The 25,704-nt window shown below is 51.7% G+C and overlaps 1 protein-coding gene across 41 annotated transcripts in view; it reads right to left on the reverse strand.

The window, feature by feature from the left end:
• The window catches only part of clasp2 (cytoplasmic linker associated protein 2), a 136,499-nt gene that overhangs the window by 98,282 nt on the left and 12,513 nt on the right, over positions 1 to 25,704 (reverse strand). For all 41 annotated transcript variants that reach the window (XM_046326204.1, XM_046326196.1, XM_046326193.1 and 38 more), the window contains exons 3-6: positions 22,160 to 22,263; positions 20,818 to 20,909; positions 19,989 to 20,064; positions 12,457 to 12,554 (exon numbers count right to left, since the gene is read on the reverse strand). In XM_046326204.1, the coding sequence (XP_046182160.1) occupies positions 12,457 to 12,554; positions 19,989 to 20,064; positions 20,818 to 20,909; positions 22,160 to 22,263 (370 nt within the window). The remainder of the gene's footprint in view (positions 1 to 12,456; positions 12,555 to 19,988; positions 20,065 to 20,817; positions 20,910 to 22,159; positions 22,264 to 25,704) is intronic.

A 25,704-nucleotide genomic window follows, 5' to 3' on the forward strand; every position in this document is an offset into this window, starting at 1 on the left:
TCCCACTCTCTCTGTCCCTCCTCCCCTTCTCCCTCTCTTCCTCTGTATTGTCCAGTGCCCTCTCCCACTCTCTCCGTCCCTCCTCCCTCTCTTCCTCTGTATTGTCCAGTGCCCTCTCCCACTCTCTCTGTCCCTCCTCCCCTCCTCCCTCTCTTCCTCTGTATTGTCCAGTGCCCTCTCCCACTCTTTCTGTCCCTCCTCCCCTCTGTATCCTCCCTCTCTTCCTCTGTATTGTCCAGTGCCCTCTCCCACTCTCTCTGTCCCTCCTCCCTTCTCCCTCTCTTCCTCTGTATTGTCCAGTGCCCTCTCCCACTCTCTCTGTCCCTCCTCCCCTTCTCCCTCTCTTTCTCTGTATTGTCCAGTGCCCTCTCCCACTCTCTCTGTCCCTCCTCCCACTCTTCCTCTGTATTGTCCAGTGCCCTCTCCCACTCTTTGTCCCTCCTCCCCTCCTCCCTCTCTCCCTCTGTAGTGTCCAGTGCCCTCTCCCACTCTCTCTGTCCCTCCTCCCCTTCTCCCTCTCTTCCTCTGCATTGTCCAGTGCCCTCTCCCACTCTCTCTGTCCCTCCTCTCCTTCTCCCTCTCTGTATTGTCCAGTGCCCTCTCCCACTCTCTCTGTCCCTCCTCCCCCTCTTCCTCGATTGTCCAGTGCCCTCTCCCACTCTCTGTCCCTCCTCCCTCTCTTCCTCTGTATTGTCCAGTGCCCTCTCCCACTCTGTCCCTCCTCCCCTTCTCCCTCTCTGTATTGTCCAGTGCCCTCTCCCACTCTCTCTGTCCCTCCTCCTCTCTTCCTCTGTATTGTCCAGTGCCCTCTCCCACTCTCTGTCCCTCCTCCCTCTCTTCCTCTGTATTGTCCAGTGCCCTCTCCCACTCTCTCTGTCCCTCCTCCCCTTCTCCCTCTCTGTATTTGTCCAGTGCCCTCTCCCACTCTCTCTGTCCCTCCTCCCTTCTCCTCTCTTACTCTGTATTGTCCAGTGCCCTCTCCCACTCTCTCTGTCCCTCCTCCCCTCCTCCCTCTCTCCCTCTGTAGTGTCCAGTGCCCTCTCCCACTCTCTCTGTCCCTCCTCCCCTTCTCCCTCTCTTCCTCTGTATTGTCCAGTGCCCTCTCCCACTCTCTCTGTCCCTCCTCCCTCTCTTCCTCTGTATTGTCCAGTGCCCTCTCCCACTCTCTCTGTCCCTCCTCCCCTCCTCCCTCTCTTCCTCTGTATTGTCCAGTGCCCTCTCCCACTCTGTCCCTCCTCCCCTCCCCCCTCTCTTGCTCTGTATTGTCCAGTGCCCTCTCCCACTCTCTCTGTCCCTCCTCCCCCTCCTCTCTTCCTCTGTATTGTCCAGTGCCCTCTCCCACTCTCTCCGTCCCTCCTCCCCTCCTCCCTCTCTTCCTCTGTATTGTCCAGTGCCCTCTCCCACTCCTCCGTCTCTCCGTCCTCCTCCCCTCCTCCCTCTCTTCCTCTGTATTGTCCAGTGCCCTCTCCCACTCTCTCTGTCCCTCCTCCCCTCCTCCCTCTCTCCTCTGTATTGTCCAGTGCCCTCTCCCACTCTTTCTGTCCCTCCTCCCCTCCTCCCTCTCTTCCTCTGTATTGTCCAGTGCCCTCTCCCACTCTCTCTGTCCCTCCTCCCCTTCTCCCTCTCTTCCTCTGTATTGTCCAGTGCCCTCTCCCACTCTCTCTGTCCCTCCTCCCTCTTTCCTCTGTATTGTCCAGTGCCCTCTCCCACTCTGTCCCTCCTCCCCCCTCCCTCTCTTCCTCTGTATTGTCCAGTGCCCTCTCCCACTCTGTCCCTCCTCCCCTCCTCCCTCTCTTCCCTCTGTATTGTCCAGTGCCCTCTCCCACTCTGTCTCTCCTCCCTCCTCCCCTCCTCTCTCTTCCTCTGTATTGTCCAGTGCCCTCTCCCACTCTCTCTGTCCCTCCTCCCTCTCTTCCTCTGTATTGTCCAGTGCCCTCTCCCACTCTCTCTGTCCCTCCTCCCCTCCTCCCTCTCTTCCTCTGTATTGTCCAGTGCCCTCTCCCACTCTCTCTGTCCCTCCTCCCCTCCTCCCTCTCTTCCTCTGTATTGTCCAGTGCCCTCTCCCACTCTCTCCGTCCCTCCTCCCCTCCTCCCTCTCTTCCTCTGTATTGTCCAGTGCCCTCTCCCACTCTCTCCCTCGTCCCTCCTCCCCTCCTCCCTCTCTTCCTCTGTATTGTCCAGTGCCCTCTCCCACTCTTTCTGTCCCTCCTCCCCCTCCCTCTCTTCCTCTGTATTGTCCAGTGCCCTCTCCCACTCTCTCTGTCCCTCCTCCCTCTCTTCCTCTGTATTGTCCAGTGCCCTCTCCCACTCTCTCTGTCCCTCCTCCCCTCCTCCCTCTTCCTCTGTATTGTCCAGTGCCCTCTCCCACTCTCTCTGTCCCTCCTCCCCTTCTCCCTCTCTTCCTCTGTATTGTCCAGTGCCCTCTCCCACTCTCTCTCTGTCCCTCCTCCCCTTCTCCCTCTCTTCCTCTGTATTGTCCAGTGCCCTCTGCCACTCTCTCTGTCCCTCCTCCCCTCTTCCTCTGTATTGTCCAGTGCCCTCTCCCACTCTCTGTCCCTCCCCTCTCTCCTCCTCTGTATTTTCCAGTGCCCTCTCCCACTCTCTCTGTCCCTCCTCCCTCTCTGTATTGTCCAGTGCCCTCTCCCACTCGCTCTGTCCCTCCTCCCCCTCTTCCTCTGTATTGTCCAGTGCCCTCTCCCACTGTTTCTGTCCCTCCTCCCCTCCCTTCCTCTGTATTGTCCAGTGCCCTCTCCCACTCTGTCCCTCCTCCCCTCCTCCCTCTTTTCCTCTGTATTGTCCAGTGCCCTCTCCCACTCTCTCTGTCCCTCCTCCCTCTCTTCCTCTGTATTGTCCAGTGCCCTCTCCCACTCTCTCTGTCCCTCCTCCCCTCCTCCCTCTCTTCCTTTGTATTGTCCAGTGCCCTCTCCCACTCTGTCCCTCCTCCCTCCTCCCTCTCTTCCTCTGTATTGTCCAGTGCCCTCTCCCACTCTCTCTGTCCCTCCTCCCTCTCTTCCTCTGTATTGTCCAGTGCCCTCTCCCACTCTCTCTGTCCCTCCTCCCCTCCTCCCTCTCTTCCTCTGTATTGTCCAGTGCCCTCTCCCACTCTCTCTGTCCCTCCTCCTCCTCCTCTTCCTCTGTATTGTCCAGTGCCCTCTCCCACTCTCTCTGTCCCTCCTCCCCTCCTCCCTCTCTTCCTCTGTATTGTCCAGTGCCCTCTCCCACTCTCTCCGTCCCTCCTCCCCTCCTCCCTCTCTTCCTCTGTATTGTCCAGTGCCCTCTCCCACTCTTTCTGTCCCTCCTCCCCCCTCCTCCCTCTCTTCCTCTGTATTGTCCAGTGCCCTCTCCCACTCTCTCTGTCCCTCCTCCTCCCTCTCTTCCTCTGTATTGTCCAGTGCCCTCTCCCACTCTCTCTGTCCCTCCTCCCTCCTCTTCTCTTCCTCTGTATTGTCCAGTGCCCTCTCCCACTCTCTCTGTCCCTCCTCCCCTCCCCCTCTCTTCCTCTGTATTGTCCAGTGCCCTCTCCCACTCTCTCTGTCCCTCCTCCCCTCCTCCCTCTCTTCCTCTGTATTGTCCAGTGCCCTCTCCCACTCTCTCCGTCCCTCCTCCCCTCCTCCCTCTCTTCCTCTGTATTGTCCAGTGCCCTCTCCCACTCTCTCTGTCCCTCCTCCCCTCCTCCCTCTCTTCCTCTGTATTGTCCAGTGCCCTCTCCCACTCTCTCTGTCCCTCCTCCCCTCCTCCCTCTCTTCCTCTGTATTGTCCAGTGCCCTCTCCCACTCTTTCTGTCCCTCCTCCCCTCCTCCCTCTCTTCCTCTGTATTGTCCAGTGCCCTCTCCCACTCTCTCTGTCCCTCCTCCCCTTCTCCCTCTCTTCCTCTGTATTGTCCAGTGCCCTCTCCCACTCTCTCTGTCCCTCCTCCCCTTCTCCCTCTCTTCCTCTGTATTGTCCAGTGCCCTCTGCCACTCTCTCTGTCCCTCCTCCCTCTTCCTCTGTATTGTCCAGTGCCCTCTCCCACTCTCTGTCCCTCCCTCTCGTCCTCTGTATTTTCCAGTGCCCTCTCCCACTCTCTCTGTCCCTCCTCCCTCTCTGTATTGTCCAGTGCCCTCTCCCACTCGCTCTGTCCCTCCTCCCCTTCTCCCTCTCTTCCTCTGTATTGTCCAGTGCCCTCTCCCACTCTCTCTGTCCCTCCTCCCCTCCTCCCTCTCTTCCTCTGTATTGTCCAGTGCCCTCTCCCACTCTCTCTGTCCCTCCTCCCCTTCTCCCTCTCTTCCTCTGTATTGTCCAGTGCCCTCTCCCACTCTCTCTGTCCCTCCTCCCTCCTCCCTCTCTTCCTCTGTATTGTCCAGTGCCCTCTCCCACTCTCTCTGTCCCTCCTCCCCTTCTCCTCTCTTCCTCTGTATTGTCCAGTGCCCTCTCCCACTCTCTCTGTCCCTTCTCCCTCTCTTCCTCTGTATTGTCCAGTGCCCTCTCCCACTCTCTCCGTCCCTCCTCCCCTCCTCCCGCTCTTCCTCTGTATTGTCCAGTGCCCTCTCCCACTCTCTGTCCCTCCTCCCCCTCTTCCTCTGTATTGTCCAGTGCCCTCTCCCACTGTTTCTGTCCCTCCTCCCCTCCCTTCCTCTGTATTGTCCAGTGCCCTCTCCCACTCTGTCCCTCCTCCCCTCCTCCCTCTCTTCCTCTGTATTGTCCAGTGCCCTCTCCCACTCTCTCTGTCCCTCCTCCCTCTCTTCCTCTGTATTGTCCAGTGCCCTCTCCCACTCTCTCTGTCCCTCCTCCCCTCCTCCCTCTCTTCCTCTGTATTGTCCAGTGCCCTCTCCCACTCTCTGTCCCTCCTCCCCTCCTCCCTCTCTTCCTCTGTATTGTCCAGTGCCCTCTCCCACTCTCTCTGTCCCTCCTCCCCTTCTCCCTCTCTTCCTCTGTATTGTCCAGTGCCCTGTCCCACTCTCTCTGTCCCTTCTCCCTCTCTTCCTCTGTATTGTCCAGTGCCCTCTCCCACTCTCTCCGTCCCTCCTCCCCTCCTCCCGCTCTTCCTCTGTATTGTCCAGTGCCCTCTCCCACTCTCTGTCCCTCCTCCCCCTCTTCCTCTGTATTGTCCAGTGCCCTCTCCCACTGTTTCTGTCCCTCCTCCCCTCCCTTCCTCTGTATTGTCCAGTGCCCTCTCCCACTCTGTCCCTCCTCCTCCTCCCTCTCTTCCTCTGTATTGTCCAGTGCCCTCTCCCACTCTCTGTCCCTCCTCCCTCTCTTCCTCTGTATTGTCCAGTGCCCTCTCCCACTCTCTCTGTCCCTCCTCCCCTCCTCCCTCTCTTCCTCTGTATTGTCCAGTGCCCTCTCCCACTCTGTCCCTCCTCCCCTCCTCCCTCTCTTCCTCTGTATTGTCCAGTGCCCTCTCCCACTCTCTCTGTCCCTCCTCCCTCTCTTCCTCTGTATTGTCCAGTGCCCTCTCCCACTCTCTCTGTCCCTCCTCCCCTCCTCCCTCTCTTCCTCTGTATTGTCCAGTGCCCTCTCCCACTCTCTCTGTCCCTCCTCCCCTCCTCCCTCTCTTCCTCTGTATTGTCCAGTGCCCTCTCCCACTCTCTCCGTCCCTCCTCCCCTCCTCCCTCTCTTCCTCTGTATTGTCCAGTGCCCTCTCCCACTCTCTCCGTCCCTCCTCCCCTCCTCCCTCTCTTCCTCTGTATTGTCCAGTGCCCTCTCCCACTCTTTCTGTCCCTCCTCCCCTCCTCCCTCTCTTCCTCTGTATTGTCCAGTGCCCTCTCCCACTCTCTCTGTCCCTCCTCCCCTTCTCCCTCTCTTCCTCTGTATTGTCCAGTGCCCTCTCCCACTCTCTCTGTCCCTCCTCCCCTTCTCCCTCTCTTCCTCTGTATTGTCCAGTGCCCTCTCCCACTCTCTCTGTCCCTCCTCCCACTCTTCCTCTGTATTGTCCAGTGCCCTCTCCCACTCTCTGTCCCTCCTCCCCTCCTCCCTCTCTCCCTCTGTAGTGTCCAGTGCCCTCTCCCACTCTCTCTGTCCCTCCTCCCCTCCTCCTCCCTCTCTTCCTCTGTATTGTCCAGTGCCCTCTCCCACTCTCTCTGTCCCTCCTCCCCTCCTCCCTCTCTTCCTCTGTATTGTCCAGTGCCCTCTCCCACTCTCTCCGTCCCTCCTCCCTCCTCCCTCTCTTCCTCTGTATTGTCCAGTGCCCTCTCCCACTCTTTCTGTCCCTCCTCCCTCCTCCTCTGTATTGTCCAGTGCCCTCTCCCACTCTCTGTCCCTCCTCCCCTCCTCCCTCTCTCCCTCTGTAGTGTCCAGTGCCCTCTCCCACTCTCTCTGTCCCTCCTCCCCTCCTCCCTCTCTTCCTCTGTATTGTCCAGTGCCCTCTCCCACTCTCTCCGTCCCTCCTCCCCTCCTCCCTCTCTTCCTCTGTATTGTCCAGTGCCCTCTCCCACTCTCTCCGTCCCTCCTCCCCTCCTCCCTCTCTTCCTCTGTATTGTCCAGTGCCCTCTCCCACTCTTTCTGTCCCTCCTCCCCCTCCCTCTCTTCCTCTGTATTGTCCAGTGCCCTCTCCCACTCTCTCTGTCCCTCCTCCCCTTCTCCCTCTCTTCCTCTGTATTGTCCAGTGCCCTCTCCCACTCTCTCTGTCCCTCCTCCCCTTCTCCCTCTCTTCCTCTGTATTGTCCAGTGCCCTCTCCCACTCTCTCTGTCCCTCCTCCCACTCTTCCTCTGTATTGTCCAGTGCCCTCTCCCACTCTCTGTCCCTCCTCCCCTCCTCCCTCTCTCTCCTCTGTAGTGTCCAGTGCCCTCTCCCACTCTCTCCGTCCCTCCTCCCCTCCTCCCGCTCTTCCTCTGTATTGTCCAGTGCCCTCTCCCACTCTCTGTCCCTCCTCCCCCTCTTCCTCTGTATTGTCCAGTGCCCTCTCCCACTCTTTCTGTCCCTCCTCCCCTCCTCCCTCTCTTCCTCTGTATTGTCCAGTGCCCTCTCCCACTCTGTCCCTCCTCCCTCTCTTCCTCTGTATTGTCCAGTGCCCTCTCCCACTCTCTCTGTCCCTCCTCCCTCTCTTCCTCTGTATTGTCCAGTGCCCTCTCCCACTCTCTCTGTCCCTCCTCCCCTCCTCCCTCTCTTCCTCTGTATTGTCCAGTGCCCTCTCCCACTCTCTCTGTCCCTCCTCCCCTTCTCCTCCCTCTCTTCCTCTGTATTGTCCAGTGCCCTCTCCCACTCTCTCCGTCCCTCCTCCCCTCCTCCCTCTCTTCCTCTGTATTGTCCAGTGCCCTCTCCCACTCTCTCCGTCCCTCCTCCCCTCCTCCCTCTCTTCCTCTGTATTGTCCAGTGCCCTCTCCCACTCTTTCTGTCCCTCCTCCCCTCCTCCCTCTCTTCCTCTGTATTGTCCAGTGCCCTCTCCCACTCTCTCTGTCCCTCCTCCCCTTCTCCCTCTCTTCCTCTGTATTGTCCAGTGCCCTCTCCCACTCTCTCTGTCCCTCCTCCCCTTCTCCCTCTCTTCCTCTGTATTGTCCAGTGCCCTCTCCCACTCTCTCTGTCCCTCCTCCTTCTCTTCCTCTGTATTGTCCAGTGCCCTCTCCCACTCTCTCTGTCCCTCCTCCCCTCCTCCCTCTCTTCCTCTGTATTGTCCAGTGCCCTCTCCCACTCTCTGTCCCTGTCCCTCCTCCCTCTCTTCCTCTGTATTGTCCAGTGCCCTCTCCCACTCTCTCTGTCCCTCCTCCCCTCCTCCCTCTCTTCCTCTGTATTGTCCAGTGCACTCTCCCACTCTCTCTGTCCCTCCTCCCTCTCTTCCTCTGTATTGTCCAGTGCCCTCTCCCACCCTCTCTGTCCCTCCTCCCCTTCTCCCTCTGTATTGTCCAGTGCCCTCTCCCACCCTCTCTGTCCCTCCTCCCCTTCTCCCTCTCTGTATTGTCCAGTGCCCTCTCCCACTCTCTCTGTCCCTCCTCCCCTTCTCCCTCTCTTCCTCTGTATTGTCCAGTGCCCTCTCCCACTCTCTCTGTCCCTCCTCCCCTTCTCCCTCTCTTCCTCTGTATTGTCCAGTGCCCTCTCCCACTCTCTCTGTCCCTCCTCCCCTTCTCCATCTCTTCCTCTGTATTGTCCAGTGCCCTCTCCCACTCTCTCTGTCCCTCCTCCCACTCTTCCTCTGTATTGTCCAGTGCCCTCTCCCACTCTCTCTGTCCCTCCTCCCACTCTTCATCTGTATTGTCCAGTGCCCTCTCCCACTCTCTCGGTCCCTCCCACTCTTCCTCTGTATTGTCCAGTGCCCTCTCCCACTCTCTGTCCCTCCTCCCACTCTTCCTCTGTATTGTCCAGTGCCCTCTCCCACTCTCTCTGTCCCTCCTCCCACTCTTCATCTGTATTGTCCAGTGCCCTCTCCCACTCTCTCTGTCCCTCCTCCCACTCTTCATCTGTATTGTCCAGTGCCCTCTCCCACTCTCTCTGTCCCTCCTCCCACTCTTCCTCTGTATTGTCCAGTGCCCTCTCCCACTCTCTCTGTCCCTCCTCCCACTCTTCATCTGTATTGTCCAGTGCCCTCTCCCACTCTCTCTGTCCCTCCTCCCTCCTCCCTTCATCTGTATTGTCCAGTGCCCTCTCCCACTCTCTCTGTCCCTCCTCCCACTCTTCCTCTGTATTGTCCAGTGCCCTCTCCCACTCTCTCTGTCCCTCCTCCCACTCTTCATCTGTATTGTCCAGTGCCCTCTCCCACTCTCTCTGTCCCTCCTCCCACTCTTCATCTGTATTGTCCAGTGCCCTCTCCCACTCTCTCTGTCCCTCCTCCCACTCCATTCCTCTGTATTGTCCAGTGCCCTCTCCCACTCTCTGTCCCTCCTCCCACTCTTCCTCTGTATTGTCCAGTGCCCTCTCCCACTCTCTCTGTCCCTCCTCCCACTCTTCATCTGTATTGTCCAGTGCCCTCTCCCACTCTCTCTGTCCCTCCTCCCACTCTTCCTCTGTATTGTCCAGTGCCCTCTCCCACTCTCTGTCCCTCCTCCCACTCTTCCTCTGTATTGTCCAGTGCCCTCTCCCACTCTCTGTCCCTCCTCCCACTCTTCCTCTGTATTGTCCAGTGCCCTCTCCCACTCTCTCTGTCCCTCCTCCCACTCTTCATCTGTATTGTCCAGTGCCCTCTCCCACTCTCTCTGTCCCTCCTCCCACTCTTCCTCTGTATTGTCCAGTGCCCTCTCCCACTCTCTCTGTCCCTCCTCCCACTCTTCATCTGTATTGTCCAGTGCCCTCTCCCACTCTCTCTGTCCCTCCTCCCACTCTTCCTCTGTATTGTCCAGTGCCCTCTCCCACTCTCTCTGTCCCTTCTCCCTCTCTTCCTCTGTAGTGTCCAGTGCCCTCTCCCACTCGCTCTGTCCCTCCTCCCATTTTCCTTTCCCCCTCTCTTCCCCAACCCTCTTTGTATTGTCTGCGTGTGTGACTGAGGGGCAGAGTGGAGCATGGTGTGGAGCACTGGGACAGAGACCAAGCCAACACTTTTAGTATTCCCAGTCAAAACCACTTTGACACTCATCATTCACTAATAAAGTACATGGCAACATGGAGACCAGCCAGACAGAACTGATATTATTAAACAGGAGAGCATTTGACAGGTTTCTCCAAAAAGTGTCATCAACAATAGGGTGTGAAAACAAGAGGTTGACCGAATAGTCGGCATGGCCGATTAATTAGAGACGACTTCAAGTCTTCATAACAAATCGGCATTCGCCAAACGGGGGATGATATAACAAAAGCGCATTCGCGAAAAAAAGCACAATCGCTGCACGTACCTAACCATAAACACCAATGCCTTTCTTAAAATCAATACACAGAAGTATATATATATTTTTTAAAACCTGCATATTTAGTTAAAAGAAATTCATGTTAGCAGGCAATATTAACCAAGTGAAATTTTGTCACTTCTATTGCGTTCAGTGTAAGCAGAGTCAGGGTATATGCAACAGTTTGGGCCGCTTGGCTCGTTGCGAACTAATTTGCCAGAATTTTACAAAATTATGACTTAACATTGAAGGTTGCGCAATGTAACAGCAATATTTAGACTTAGGTTAGCCACCCATTCGATAAAATACGTAACGGTTCCGTATTTCACCGAGAAAATAAATATTTCGTTTTCAAAATGATAGTTTCTGGATTTGACCATATTAATGACCAACGGCTCGTATTTCTGTGTTTATTATACAATGCTCAAAAAAATAAAGGGAACACTAAAATAACACATCCTAGATCTGAAGGAATTAAATATTCTTATTAAATAATTTTTTCTTTATATAGTTGAATGTGCTGACAACAAAATCACACAAAAATTATCAATGGAAATCAAATATCAACCCATGGAGATCTGGATTTGGAGTCACACTCAAAATTAAAAGTGGAAAACCACACTACAGGCTGATCCAACTTTGATTACATTTCCTTAAAACAAGTCAAAATGGGGCTCAGTAGTGTGTGTGGCCTCCACGTGCCTGTATGACCTCCCTACAACGCCTGGGCATGCTCCTGATGAGGTGGCGGATGGTCTCCTGAGGGATCTCCTTCCAGACCTGGACTAAAGCATCCGCCAACTCCTGGACAGTCTGTGGTGCAACGTGGCGTTGGTGGATGGAGCGAGACATGATGTCCCAGATGTGCTCAATTGGATTCAGGTCTGGGGAACGGGCGGGCCAGTCCATAGCATCAATGCCTTCTTCTTGCAGGATCTGCTGACACACTCCAGCCACATAAGGTCTAGCATTGGCTTGCATTAGGAGGAACCCAAGGCCAACCACACCAGAATCTGGTCTCACAAGGGGTCTGAGGATCTCATCTCGGTACCTAATGGCAGTCAGGCTACCTCTGGCGAGCACATGGAGGGCTGTGCGGCCCCCCAACCATGACCATGACTGACCCACCGCCAAACTGGTCATGCTGGAGGATGTTGCAGGCAGCAGAACGTTCTCCACGGCGTCTCCAGACTGTCACGTGTGCTCAGTGTGAACCTGCTTTCATCTGTGAAGAGCACAGAGCGCAAGTGGCGAATTTGCCAATCTTGGTGTTCTCTGGCAAATACCAAACGTCCTGCACGGTGTTGGGCTGTAAGCACAACCCCCACCTGTGGACGTCGGGCCCTCATACCACCCTCATGGAGTCTGTTTCTGACCGTTTGAGCAGACACATGCACATTTGTGGCCTGCTGGAGGTCATTTTGCAGGGCTCTGGCAGTGCTCCTCCTGCTCCTCCTTGCACAAAGGCGGAGGTAGCAGTCCTGCTGCTGGGTTGTTGCCCTCCTACGGCCTCCTCCACGTCTCCTGATGTACTGGCCTGTCTCCTGGTAGCGCCTCCATGCTCTGGACACTACTGACAGACACAGCAAACCTTCTTGCCACATCTCGCATTGATGTTCCATCCTGGATGAGCTGCACTACACCTGAGCCACTTGTGTGGGTTGTAGACTCCGTCTCATGCTACCACTAGAGTGAAAGCACCGCCAGCATTCAAGTGACCAAAACATCAGCCAAGAAGCATAGGAACTGAGAAGTGGTCTGTGGTCCCCACCTGCAGAACCACTCCTTTATTGGGGGTGTCTTGCTAATTGCCTATAATTTCCACCTGTTGTCTATTCCATTTGCACAACAGCATGTGAAATGTATTGTCAATCAGTGTTGCTTCCTAAGTGGACAGTTTGATTTCACAGAAGTGTGATTGACTTGGAGTTACATTGTGTTGTTTAAGTGTCCCCTTTATTCTTTTGAGCAGTGTATTATAACTAAGTCTATGATTTGATATTTGATAGAGCAGTCTGTCTGACTGAGCAGTGGTAGGTGGTAGCAGGCTCGTAAGCATTCATGCAAACTTTACTGCGTTTGCCAGCAGCTCTTAGCAATGCTTGAAGCATAGCGCTGTTTATGACTTCAAGCCTACGAACTCCTGAGATTAGGCTGTCAATACTATAGTGCCTATTAGAACATCCAATAGTCAAAGGTATATGAAATACAAATGGTATAGAGAGAAAAAGTTGATGCGTCATAATTCCTATAATAACTACAACCTAAAACTTCTTAACTGGGAATATTGAAGACTCATGTTAAAATGAACTAGAAGCTTTCATATGCTCTGAGCAAGGAAATTAAACTTTAGCTTTTTTACATGACACATATTGCACTTTTACTTTCTTCTCCAACACTGTGTTTTTGCATTACTTAAACCAAATTCAGCATGATTCATTATTTATTTGAGACGAAATAGATTTATGTATTATATTAAGTTAAAATCAAAATGTTCAGTCAGTATTGTTGTAATATATATAAATAATAATCAAAAATTAAATTAAATAAAAATAAACATTTGGCCGATTAATTGGTATCGGCTTTTTTTGGTCCTCCATTAATTGGTATCGGCGTTGAAAAATCATAATCGGTCGACATCTAGTAACAACCCATACAAAATATATTGTAGTATACACACACATCACAAGTACACACACCAAAAGTACACACACACAGATAAACACTCACCGTGTGGCAGGCAGGCCTCTCTTTCCAAGGTCGGCTCTGACTCTCTCTCCTATGTGGCGATACACGTCCACCAGCGATGCTGTGGCAGCCTCACGCACCTGCACACAGGACACACAACATCCCACAATATTATCTCATCTTTGGATTTTAATCTTTATTTATCCAGTATCATTATTATCTAAAAACTTAAATAATATTTCATTTCATATTATTCACATTTTAGTCAAATAGCAGATGGAGATAAGAATTACTGTAGCATTAAACATCTATTGGCCCTTAACTCTAAACATAAGCATCCTATTGGCCCTTGACTCGAAACAGGAGCATCATAACTCAAACTTGTGGACAGTAGCCAGAGGAGTCAACAGTACAGACAGCCAGGGACTCAGAGGGGAGTCAGTAAGTTCTCCCACTGTAAGGTCACCGTTTCTTTTTATTTAACCAGGTAGACTAGTTGAGAACAAGTTCTCATTTACAACTGCGACCTGGCCAAGATAACGCAAAGCAGTGGGACACAAACAACATAGTTACACATAGAATAAACAAACATACAGTCAATGGTCTATATACAGTGTGTGCATGAAGGAGGAAAGGCAATAAATAGGCCATAGTGGCGAAGTAATTACAATTTAGCAAATTAACACTGTAGTGACAGATGTGCAGATGAGGATGTGCAAGTAGAAATACTGGTGTGCAAAAGAGCAGGAAAAAAATAAATATGGGGATGAGGTAGGTAGTTGGTTGGATGGGCTATTTACAGATGGGCTGTGTATAGCTGCAGAGATCGGTAAGCTGCTCTGACAGCTGATGCTTAAAGATAGTGAAGGAGATATGAGTCTCCAGCTTCAGTGATTTTTGCAATTTGTTCCAGTCATTGGCAGCAGAGAACTGGAAGGAAAGGGGGCCAAAAGGGGTGTTGGCTTTGGGGACGAGCAGTGAAATATACCTGCTGGAGCGCGTGCTGCGGTGGGTGTTGCTATGGTGACCAGTGAGCTGAGAAGGTGGAGCTTACCTAGCAAAAACATATAGATGACCTGGAGCCAGTGGGTTTGGCGACGAATATGTAGCGAGAGCCAGCCAATGAGATCATACAGGTCGCAGTGATGGGTAGTATATGGGGCTTTGGTGACAAAATGGATGGCATTGTGTTAGACTGCATCCAGATTGCTGAGTAGAGTGTTGGTGGCTATTTTGTAAATTACATCGCCGAAGTCAAGGATCGGTAGGATAGTCAGTTTTACGAGGGTATGTTTGGCAGCATGAGTGAAGGAGGCTTTGTTGCGATATAGGAAATCAATTCTAGATTTCATTTTGGATTGGAGATGTTTAATGTGAGTCTGGAAGGAGAGTTTACAGTCTAACCAGACACCTAGGTATTTGTAGTTGTCCACATATTCTAAGTCAGAACCGTCCAGAGTGGTAGAGTGGTGATACTAGGTGGGCGGGCAGGTGTGGGCATCAATCGGTTGAAGAGCATGCATTTAGTTTTACTTGCATTTAAGAGCAATTAGAGGCCACGGACGGAGTGTTGTATGGCATTGAAGCTCATTTGGGGTTTGTTTGCAGTGTCCAAAGATGGGCCAGAAGTATACAGAATGGTGTCGTCTGCGTAGAGGTGGATCAGAGACCCACCAGCACCAAGAGCGACATCATTGATATATACAGAGAAAAGAGTCGGCCCGAGAATTGAACCGTGTGGCATCCCATAGACTGCCAGAGGTCCGGACAACAGGCCCTCTGATTTGACACACTGAACTCTATCTGAGAAGTAGTTAGTGAACCAGGCGAGGCAGCCATAAGAGAAACCAAGGCTGTTGAGTCCCGCCCACACACAACCCATTCTGCCTCTGCGTTCAGCCCATCAGAATTCCAACTTCCTACACACACACACACACACACACACCGTCAGGAGTGTGTGTGTGGTCAGCACAGACAGGATGAGTGACCTCAGATAACTGATCGGCAGAAGATAATGCATGAACTTTCCATCGACTCACCCCCCCCCAACACACACACTCTTACCCCCCCCCAACACACACACCTCTTACCCCGCCCCCAACACCCACCTCTTACCCCCCCCCCCCAACACACACACCTCTTACCCCCCCAACACACACACCTCTTACCCCCCCCCCAACACCCACCTCTTACCCCCCCAACACACACACCTCTTACCCCCCCCCCCCCCAACACACACACCTCTTACCCCCCCCCAACACCCACCTCTTACCCCCCCAACACACACACCTCTTACCCCCCCCCCCAACACACACACCTCTTACCCCCCCCCCAACACACACACCTCTTACCCCCCCCCCAACACACACCCTCTTACCCCCCAACACACACACCTCTTACCCCCCCCCCAACACACACACCCTCTTACCCCCCCCCCCCAACACACACACCTCTTACCCCCCCAACACACACACCTCTTACCCCCCAACACACACCTCTTACCCCCCCACACACACACACACCTCTTACCCCCCCACACACCTCTTACCCCCCCCACACACACACTCTTACCCCCCAACACACACCGTCTTACCCCCCAACACACTGCCAGACCCCCCAACACACAGGCCCTCTGATTTGACACACTGAACTCTATCTGAGAAGTAGTTAGTCTTACCAGGCGACACACCATAAGAGAAACCAAGGCTGTTGAGTCCCCCCACACACAACCCATTCTGCCCTGCCAACACATCACCTCTTACTTCCCCACACACACACACACTTACCCCCCAACACACACACCTCTTACCCCCCAACACACAGGATGAGTGACCTCAGATAACACGGCACAAGATAATGCATGAACTTTCCATCGACTCACCCCCCAACACACACCTCTTACCCCCCCCCAACACACACACCTCTTACCCCCCCCCAACACACACACTCTTACCCCCCAACACACACACTCTTACCCCCCCCCCCCAACACACACACACACCTCTTACCCCCCAACACACACCTCTTACCCCCCCCCCAACACACACCTCTTACCCCCCCCCCACACACCTCTTACCCCCCCCAACACACACACCTTACTACCCCCCCAACACACACCTCTTACCCCCCCCAACACACACCTCTTACCCCCCAACACACACACTCTTACCCCCCCAAACACACACACCTCTTACCCCCCCCAACACACACCACTCTTACCCCCCCCCAACACACACTCTTACCCCCCAACACACACCTCTTACCCCCCAACACACACCTCTTACCCCCCCACACACACACCCTCTTACCCCCCCAACACACACACTCTTACCCCCCCAACACACACCTCTTACCCCCCCAACACACACCTCTTACCCCCCCAACACACACCTCTTACCCCCCCACACCAACACACACACTCTTACCCCCCCCCCCCACACACACCTCTTACCCCCCCCCCCCCCCCAACACACACACCTCTTACCCCCCCCCAACACACACCTCTTACCCCCCCCCCCCAAACACACACCCTCTTACCCCCCCCCAACACACACACACCTCTTACCCCCCCCACACACACACCTCTTACCCCCCAACACACACACCTCTTACCCCCCCCCCCCCCAACACACACACCTCTTACCTCCCCCCCCACACACACCTCTTACCCCCCCCCAACACACACACACCTCTTACCCCCCCAACACACACACACCTCTTACCCCCCAACACACACCTCTTACCCCCCCCAACACACACACTCTTACCCCCCCAACACACACACACCTCTTACCCCCCCCCCCAACACACACACTCTTACCCCCCCCAACACACACACACTCTTACCCCCCCCACACACACACACCTCTTACCCCCCCCAACACACACACCTCTTACCTCCCCCCAACACACACACACCTCTTACCCCCCCCCCCCAACACACACACACTCTTACCCCCCCCCAACACACACACACACACACCTTACCCCCCCCCCCCCAACACACACACACTCTTACCCCCCCCAACACACACACACTCTTACCCCCCCAACACACACACACCTCTTACCCCCCCCCCCAACACACACACCTCTTACCCCCCAACACACACACCTCTTACCCCCCCCCCACACACACACCTCTTACCCCCCCCCCAACACACACACACCTCTTACCCCCCCCCCAACACACACACACCTCTTACCCCCCCCCCCCCAACACACACACATCTTACCCCCCCCCCCCCCCCCAACACACACACACCTCTTACCCCCCCCCAACACACACACCTCTTACCCCCCCAACACACACACCTCTTACCCCCAACACACACACCTCTTACCCCCCAGTGAGATATGACTTCACAACCTTCATTCTCACTGGGCTTGCAGGACTTGGCAGGGTGTATTCATATGGTGCCAGTGTGTGTGTGTGTGTGTGTGTGTGTGTGTGTGTGTGTGTGTGTGTGTGTGTGTGTGTGTGTGTGTGTGTGTGTGTGTGTGTGTGTGTGTGTGTTAGCGCTGTGCTAAAAGAAGGAGGATTTTCCATAAACACACAGATTAGGTCCACTCCTCTTTGAGTGAGATTAAAACACTGGGGGGGGGGGGTACACACACATATGGGTACACACACTCGAGATGTGATTGGCTTGGTGTGTTGTAAAGGGTGCTGTGATTGGCTGAATACTGCAAGTGTTAAATTCTGATTGGCTGAGAGCAGAGGCAGAATGGATTGTGTGTGGGCGGGACTGCCAAGGAGTATGGGGGATGGTGATTGGTCGGGACAAAAAAAATGACATTCACGAGTTTATCTGACACTGGGGAAGTAGATAAAAGACCACGTTGCCCACAAAATAAACAAATACTAATGCAGCTGCTCTTTCTCTTCACTAACGATGTGAGTGTGTGTTTAGTCTTCGGTCTGTTGCTAGTAGGGTATCCCAGCCTATTCATTGATGATAGACCCTGCTTCACTAACGATGTGAGTGTGTGTTTAGTCTTCGGTCTGTTGCTAGTAGGGTATCCCAGCCTATTCATTGATGATAGACCCTGCTTCACTAACGATGTGAGTGTGTGTTTAGTCTTCGGTCTGTTGCTAGTAGGGTATCCCAGCCTATTCATTGATGATAGACCCTGCTTCACTAACGATGTGAGTGTGTGTTTAGTCTTCGGTCTGTTGCTAGTAGGGTATCCCAGCCTATTCATTGATGATAGACCCTGCTTCACTAACGATGTGAGTGTGTGTTTAGTCTTCGGTCTGTTGCTAGTAGGGTATCCCAGCCTATTCATTGATGATAGACCCTGCTTCACTAACGATGTGAGTGTGTGTTTAGTCTTCGGTCTGTTGCTAGTAGGGTATCCCAGCCTATTCATTGATGATAGACCCTGCTTCACTAACGATGTGAGTGTGTGTTTAGTCTTCGGTCTGTTGCTAGTAGGGTATCCCAGCCTATTCATTGATGATATACCCTGCTTCACTAACGATGTGAGTGTGTGTTTAGTCTTCGGTCTGTTGCTAGTAGGGTATCCCAGCCTATTCATTGATGATAGACCCTGCTTCACTAACGATGTGAGTGTGTGTTTAGTCTTCGGTCTGTTGCTAGTAGGGTATCCCAGCCTATTCATTGATGATAGACCCTGCTTTACTGACGTTGTGAGACGTTGCAAGACAAGAAATTGCGAGATACAGTTTTTGATTGGCAGATAGGTAGATAGGCCTAGTGGACGGTTCTGACTTTCTGCCTGGTGGTCGACCTGACTGTGCCCCTCCCCTCTCTCTCAGGCCCTTGCTAGCTCGCTATGAAAGATGCAAGTGTTTGTGTTCTTGGAAGTATGCCAACTAATCAGTCTCCTCCATTCCAAAAATACTGAATCGTAAGTCGATTCCTAGAGGAAGATGGGTACTTTCTACTAAATGTCTTGGTAACCACAGTATTTAATTAACTTTAAAGTACTTCTGTAGGAGAAAACGGTCTACACACAGGCAGCTGGAGATGATTTGATGAACAGTTCTGGTTGCCTAGTGATGGACGTTCGTCCCGCTTCGGAAGTAGCATTCCTTTACAGACAAGGAAAATGCCCGTTCAGTGGGGCTTTGAAACTATCTCCAGAGAAGGTTTTGTGTGGGCATTTAAAAAGCCATAGTGTAACCTTACAGACAAACCAACATGCCGTAGCCGAGGTGCTTTAAAGGGGATAGGACTGCGGTAGATATAAAGTTCATTCCCCAGTCCTTGAGGTCATACGTAACAGAAACATTTTTCTGCATTGTGAATAGATGTGGAATTGTATGATTTGTTTTTAATCATTTTAACGGAGAACCAAAAAAAGAAATGGCAGTTTAAAAGTGAAGCAAAACGATCCATTGGTCACATCCCTAGAGTGTAGGAGGATAATGAATGGGTAGCTGATCCAGACCCTAATGATCGGGTGGGACGAAAACAATAAACAAAGAAAAATCAATAGTTACATATCAGGATATACATTTATGATAAATTGTATCGTTTTGACAATGCTGCAATATCATTTTTGCGCTAGTTGGCTGTACCTGCAGCTTGTTCTCCATCTTAAAAAACAAACTAATAGGGAGCCAACATGTTCTCAGCACTTTTATTTTCCTGACTGATCAGAAGTCGTTGGCCCTCGTCTCTCTGCAGGAGACATATGTTGAGCAATATGTTTGGAACATCGAATCCCAATAAAATCTCATTATCGAATCGCAATTTATATAAAATCTTGAGAATTGAAATACATATCGTATCAGCACCTAAGTATGGTGATGATAACGTATGGTGAGGTCCCTGGCAATTCCCAGTCTTAATAAACACACACAATAATCACTCTGTGGGTGAGACAGGGTTGGGGTCTCATGTTTCAGTGGTGAAACCAGGGTTCTCTCTCACCCAGCTATTTAACAGTATCCCATTGACTGGCTAATAACAGAAGAAACGATTAGAATAAGAAACTCCAGCACACTGGACCTCCTGTATTGTCGTATACTCCAGCACACTGGACCTCCTGTATTGTCGTATACTCCAGCACACTGGACCTCCTGTATTGTCGTATACTCCAGCACACTGGACCTCCTGTATTGTCGTATACTCCAGCACACTGGACCTCCTGTATTGTTGTATACTCCAGCACACTGGACCTCCTGTATTGTTGTATACTCCAGCACACTGGACCTCCTGTATTGTCGTATACTCCACCATAGAAACACAATGATTAGAACTTCTATGTTCTCCACAATGGGTTTAACGGAACTCAAACCAAAAGCAGGTCTGTAAAAGGGCTTTCCTCTCTATATTACATTAACACAGCCAGAAGAGGACTGGTTCCTCTCTAGGTTTCTTCCTAGGTTCTGGCCTTTCTAGGGAGTTTTTCCTAGCCAACGTGCTTCTAAACCTGCATTGCTTGCTGTTTGGGGTTTTAGGCTGGGTTTCTGTACAGCACTTTGAGATATCAGCTGATGTAAGAAGGGCTTTATAAATACATTTGATTAAACATTCTCTACATGTTAGGCTTTAAATACAGACAGAGACAATTCAGGTTCACCCTCAAGCAGCGTCTCTTACCTGTGGGTTCTGATCTCCTGTCAGAGTGCAGAGGTACGGAACGATCTTACTGAGACTCAAAGGCTGAGCACCATACCTGAGGGGGGGGGGGGGGGGTGAAGAGAGAGAGATGGTATGAGTTTAGTTGTGTAACCGACCATCATTCAGTAGCATTCACCAGTAGGCTTTAGAGAGACCTTTAGCTACGTAGCAGGTTAGAATTGACCACAACAGTGTTGCTATTAGCGAGGAGATGCTGAAGGCTTTAGGTTTAGAGAGTGGTGCATGCCTTAGACTAGTGTTAGCAGCATAAACTAACCCTGCAAGTCAAGTACTTTCTCCACTTCCCTAAATCCTAACACCAGTCCAATACTTCTAAATGGACGGCAGGTAGCCTAGCGGTTGGGCCAGTAACCCGAAAGGTTGCTAGATCGACTCCCTGAGCTGACAAGGTAAAGATCTGTCGTTGTTCCCCCGAACAAAGCAGTTAACCCACTGTTCCTAGGCCGTCATCGGAAATAAGAATTAGTTCTTAACTGACTTGCCTAGTTAAATAAAAAATGTGGAGATGAGTGGAGAAGTGGACAGATTGGGACACAGGGTAGGTCACTATAGAGCCACCAACTCTGACCTCTAATCACTCTCTCACACAGGTAAGAGTCATTCTGGAGAGAGTGGGTGGTGTGGGTCTTTGTCCCTCACTCTCTCACACAAACAATATGATTATGTCCCATGTAAGCTGCAGTAGGGGATTCATATTGTTCTGTGGTATATGACCCTCTCTCTCCTTTCCTCTCCGTATGACCTGTGACCTCAGGAAGTGATTGATGGTGAAAGAGGAAGTACTCACATGTTGAGGGTGGCGCAGAGAACCAGACACACGCCCTCTCTGCTGCGGAAATTCTTATGTTTAAAACCAGGAAGCAACCTCTCCCACACATACTACAGAGAGAGATAGAGATTGAGAGAGAGTTAACATTGAAGGAGTCTATGGGAGGCAAACTGAAGGGGGCTCAGCAGATTACTGACAGAGAAGGTTACAGTGTCTGTGTAAGTAATTTTCCATGCAGTTCTGGTTATGTCCAGATGAGGGAGCTGCTGATACTGTCTTATTCTAGAGCTCGGCAGCTTTGGTGAATGATGTATTAATGATAGAATCAGAGTGAGAGAGACTGGGCTTTTTGGTTGCTGCAAACTCTTGCTCTCTGAGGTGAGCTTCTCACAGTTCTGCGCCTGAACTCCTCTACCCAGCAGGCCAAGCTTCTCACAGTTCTGCGCCTGAACTCCTCTACCCAGCAGGCCAAGCTGGTTAAAATATCCTGATTAAAGCCAGTTAGTTGTAATCCGGTTATAATGTAATGTGGCTGTAACAACGTTCTGCTAGGTGATCTACAGGAGCTGCAGACCTCCAGGCCTGACACCTAACGCTCCTGGAATACAGGAAGTCAGGGAGTGTACGATCTGTCTGACCGCGGGCGTGTGGCAGTGTGCGTCTTTACCCCTCTCTCTCACTTTTGTGCATGTCTCACCATAGGCCATGCTGTGTGTATATGACGTGCATGTCTCACCATAGGCGATGCTGTGTGTATATGACGTGCATGTCTCACCATAGGAGATGCTGTGTGTATATGACGTGCATGTCTCACCATAGGAGATGCTGTGTGTATATGACGTGCATGTCTCACCATAGGAGATGCTGTGTGTATATGACGTGCATGTCTCACCATAGGCGATGCTGTGTGTATATGACGTGCATGTCTCACCATAGGCGATGCTGTGTGTATATGACGTGCATGTCTCACCATAGGAGATGCTGTGTGTATATGACGTGCATGTCTCACCATAGGAGATGCTGTGTGTATATGACGTGCATGTCTCACCATAGGCGATGCTGTGTGTATATGACGTGCATGTCTCACCATAGGAGATGCTGTGTGTATATGACGTGCATGTCTCACCATAGGCGATGCTGTGTGTATATGACGTGCATGTCTCACAATAGGAGATGCTGTGTGTATATGACGTGCATGTCTCACCATAGGCGATGCTGTGTGTATATGACGTGCATGTCTCACCATAGGAGATGCTGTGTGTATATGACGTGCATGTCTCACCATAGGCCATGCTGTGTGTATATGATGTGCATGTCTCACCATAGGCCATGCTGTGTGTATATGACGTGCATGTCTCACCATAGGCGTTGCTGTGACTTCCATACAGCGGAGGATGACTGTCTGACTCTGTTCTCTGACCTGGTCCTTACTGTCCCCCAACCGGTCCACTAACGCAGGGACCACTGTGGAGAGATGTCAGCACATAATATAATACATAACCATGTCCCCTTTATTATGTACATTAAATCACTCACACACACAACCTTAGTGCCCCCTAGTGGACTTGTTTAAGAAAACAACAAATGTCACAAATCACAGGTCAATCACACACACAGAGACAATCAACTGGCATATTTGAAAACTTGACTTGAATCCATAATTGCAGAAACATTGCAGGTACAGAGGCTACTAGACAGACTTAATTAGACAGTGGGTCTCTATGGGACAGGGTTACTGTCGAGTTCACACAGTTGTCTGCTAGCAGACAGACAGAGAGGAAACAGAGTTTGGACCAGACAGACAGAGAGGAAACAGAGTTTGGACCAGATGGAGTTGAGATTTTCCTTAGAGGCACTAGTTTCTCTGCTACTGTTTTATCCAAAATCCTCAGACTCCCCCTTTGAACCTCAAACACACGCGCGCACAAACACACACACACAAACCCAGGAAGTTGCTCTAGGATGACATCACCATGTCACTCCCCCGCTGATGTTTTTTGGGAGGAATGCCTCTGTGTGTGTGTGTGTGTGTGTGTGTGTGTGTGTGTGTGTGTGTGTGTGTGTGTGTGTGTGTGTGTGTGTGTGTGTGTGTGTGTGTGTGTGTGTGTGTGTGTGTGTGTGTGTGTGTGTGGTGGGTTGTTGCTACCACAGCTGGTTTCATAAGCAACAGGGACAATACGGGTCCAGCACACAGCGTCAGGGGACATTGTTGCCGAGACGGACACACGTCATCGTCTGATGTTAGCATCAAACACACACATACTGAATATATGTGGGAGTTCAATGTGGTATTCACCAGAAAACTCATCTCTTCATTCATTGTCATTTTACGTGTTATTTCTTACATTAGTACCCCAGGTCATCTTAGGTTTCATTACATACAGTCGAGAAGAACTACTGAATATAAGATCAGCGTCAACTCACCATCAGTACGACCAAGAATATGTTTTCCGCGACGCGGATCCTGTGTTCTGCCTTACAAACAGGACAACGGAATGGATCGCATGCAGCGACCCAAGGAAACGACTCCGAAAAAGAGGGAAACGCGGCGGTGTTCTGGTCAGACTCCGAAAAAGGGCACATCGCGCACCACTTCCCAGCATTCTTCTTGCCAATGTCCAGTCTCTCGACAACAAGGTTGATGAAATCCGAGCAAGGGTGGCATTCCAGAGGGACATCAGAGACTGCAACGTTCTTTGCTTTACGGAGACATGGCTTACTGGGAAAACGCTATCCAGGGCGGTGCAGCCAACGGGTTTCTCCACGCATCGCGCCGACAGAAACAAACATCTCTCTGGTAAGAAGAGTGGCGGGGGCGTATGCCTCATGACTAACGGGACATGGTGTGATGAAGGAAACATACAGGAACTCAAATCCTTCTGTTCACCTGATTTAGAATTCCTCACAATCAAATGTAGACCGCATTATCTTCCAAGAGAATTCTCTTCGATTATAATCACAGCCGTATATATCCCCCCCAAGCAGACACATCGATGGCTCTGAACGAACTTTATTTAACTCTTTGCAAACTGGAAAACATTTATCCGGAGGCTGCATTCATTGTAGCTGGGGATTTTAACAAAGCCAATCTGAAAACAAGACTCCCTAAATTTTATCAGCATATCGATTGCGCAACCAGGGGTGGTAAAACCTTGGATCATTGTTACTCTAACTTCCGCGACGCATATAAGGCCCTGCCCCGCCCCCTTTCGGGAAAGCTGACCACGACTCCATTTTGCTGATCCCTGCCTACAGGCAGAAATTAAAACAAGAGGCTCCCACGCTGAGGTCTGTCCAACGCTGGTCAGACCAAGCTGACTCTACACTCCAAGACTGCTTCCATCACGTGGACTGGGACATGTTTCGTATTGCGTCAGATGGGAATATTGACGAATACGCTGATTCGGTGTGCGAGTTCATTAGAACGTGCGTCGAAGATGTCGTTCCCATAGCAACGATAAAAACATTCCCTAACCAGAAACCGTGGATTGATGGCAGCATTCGCGTGAAACTGAAAGCGCGAACCACTGCTTTTAATCAGGGCAAGGTGTCTGGCAACATGACTGAATACAAACAGTGCAGCTATTCCCTCCGTAAGGCTATTAAACAAGCTAAGCGTCAGTACAGAGACAAAGTGGAATCTCAATTCAATGGCTCAGACACAAGAGGCATGTGGCAGGGTCTACAGTCAATCACGGACTACAAGATGAAATCCAGCCCAGTCACGGACCAGGATGTCTTGCTCCCAGGCAGATTAAATAACTTTTTTGCCCGCTTTGAGGACAATACAGTGCCACTGACACGGCCTGCAACGGAAACATGCGGTCTCTCCTTCACTGCAGCTGAGGTGAGTAAGACATTTAAACGTGTTAACCCTCGCAAGGCTGCAGGCCCAGACGGCATCCCCAGCCGCTCCCTCAGAGCATGCGCAGACCAGCTGGCCGGTGTGTTTACGGACATATTCAATCAATCCCTATACCAGTCTGCTGTTCCCACATGCTTCAAGAGGGCCACCATTGTTCCTGTTCCCAAGAAAGCTAAGGTAACTGAGCTAAACGACTACCGCCCCGTAGCACTCACTTCCGTCATCATGAAGTGCTTTGAGAGACTAGTCAAGGACCATATCACCTCCACCCTACCTGACACCCTAGACCCACTCCAATTTGCTTACCGCCCAAATAGGTCCACAGACGATGCAATCTCAACCACACTGCACACTGCCCTAACCCACCTGGACAAGAGGAATACCTATGTGAGAATGCTGTTCATCGACTACAGCTCGGCATTCAACACCATAGTACCCTCCAAGCTCGTCATCAAGCTCGAGACCCTGGGTCTCGACCCCGCCCTGTGCAACTGGGTACTGGACTTCCTGACGGGCCGCCCCCAGGTGGTGAGGGTAGGCAACAACATCTCCTCCCCGCTGATCCTCAACACGGGGGCCCCACAAGGGTGCGTTCTGAGCCCTCTCCTGTACTCCCTGTTCACCCACGACTGCGTGGCCACGCACGCCTCCAACTCAATCATCAAGTTTGCGGACGACACAACAGTGGTAGGCTTGATTACCAACAACGACGAGACGGCCTACAGGGAGGAGGTGAGGGCCCTCGGAGTGTGGTGTCAGGAAAATAACCTCACACTCAACGTCAACAAAACTAAGGAGATGATTGTGGACTTCAGGAAACAGCAGAGGGAACACCCCCTATCCACATCGATGGAACAGTAGTGGAGAGGGTAGCTAGTTTTAAGTTCCTCGGCATACACATCACAGACAAACTGAATTGGTCCACTCACACTGACAGCGTCGTGAAGAAGCGCAGCAGCGCCTATTCAACCTCAGGAGGCTGAAGAAATTCAGCTTGTCACCAAAAGCACTCACAAACTTCTACAGATGCACAATCGAGA

Source organism: Oncorhynchus gorbuscha, linkage group LG24 (assembly GCF_021184085.1).
Source record: "Oncorhynchus gorbuscha isolate QuinsamMale2020 ecotype Even-year linkage group LG24, OgorEven_v1.0, whole genome shotgun sequence".
Lineage (NCBI taxonomy): Eukaryota > Metazoa > Chordata > Actinopteri > Salmoniformes > Salmonidae > Oncorhynchus > Oncorhynchus gorbuscha.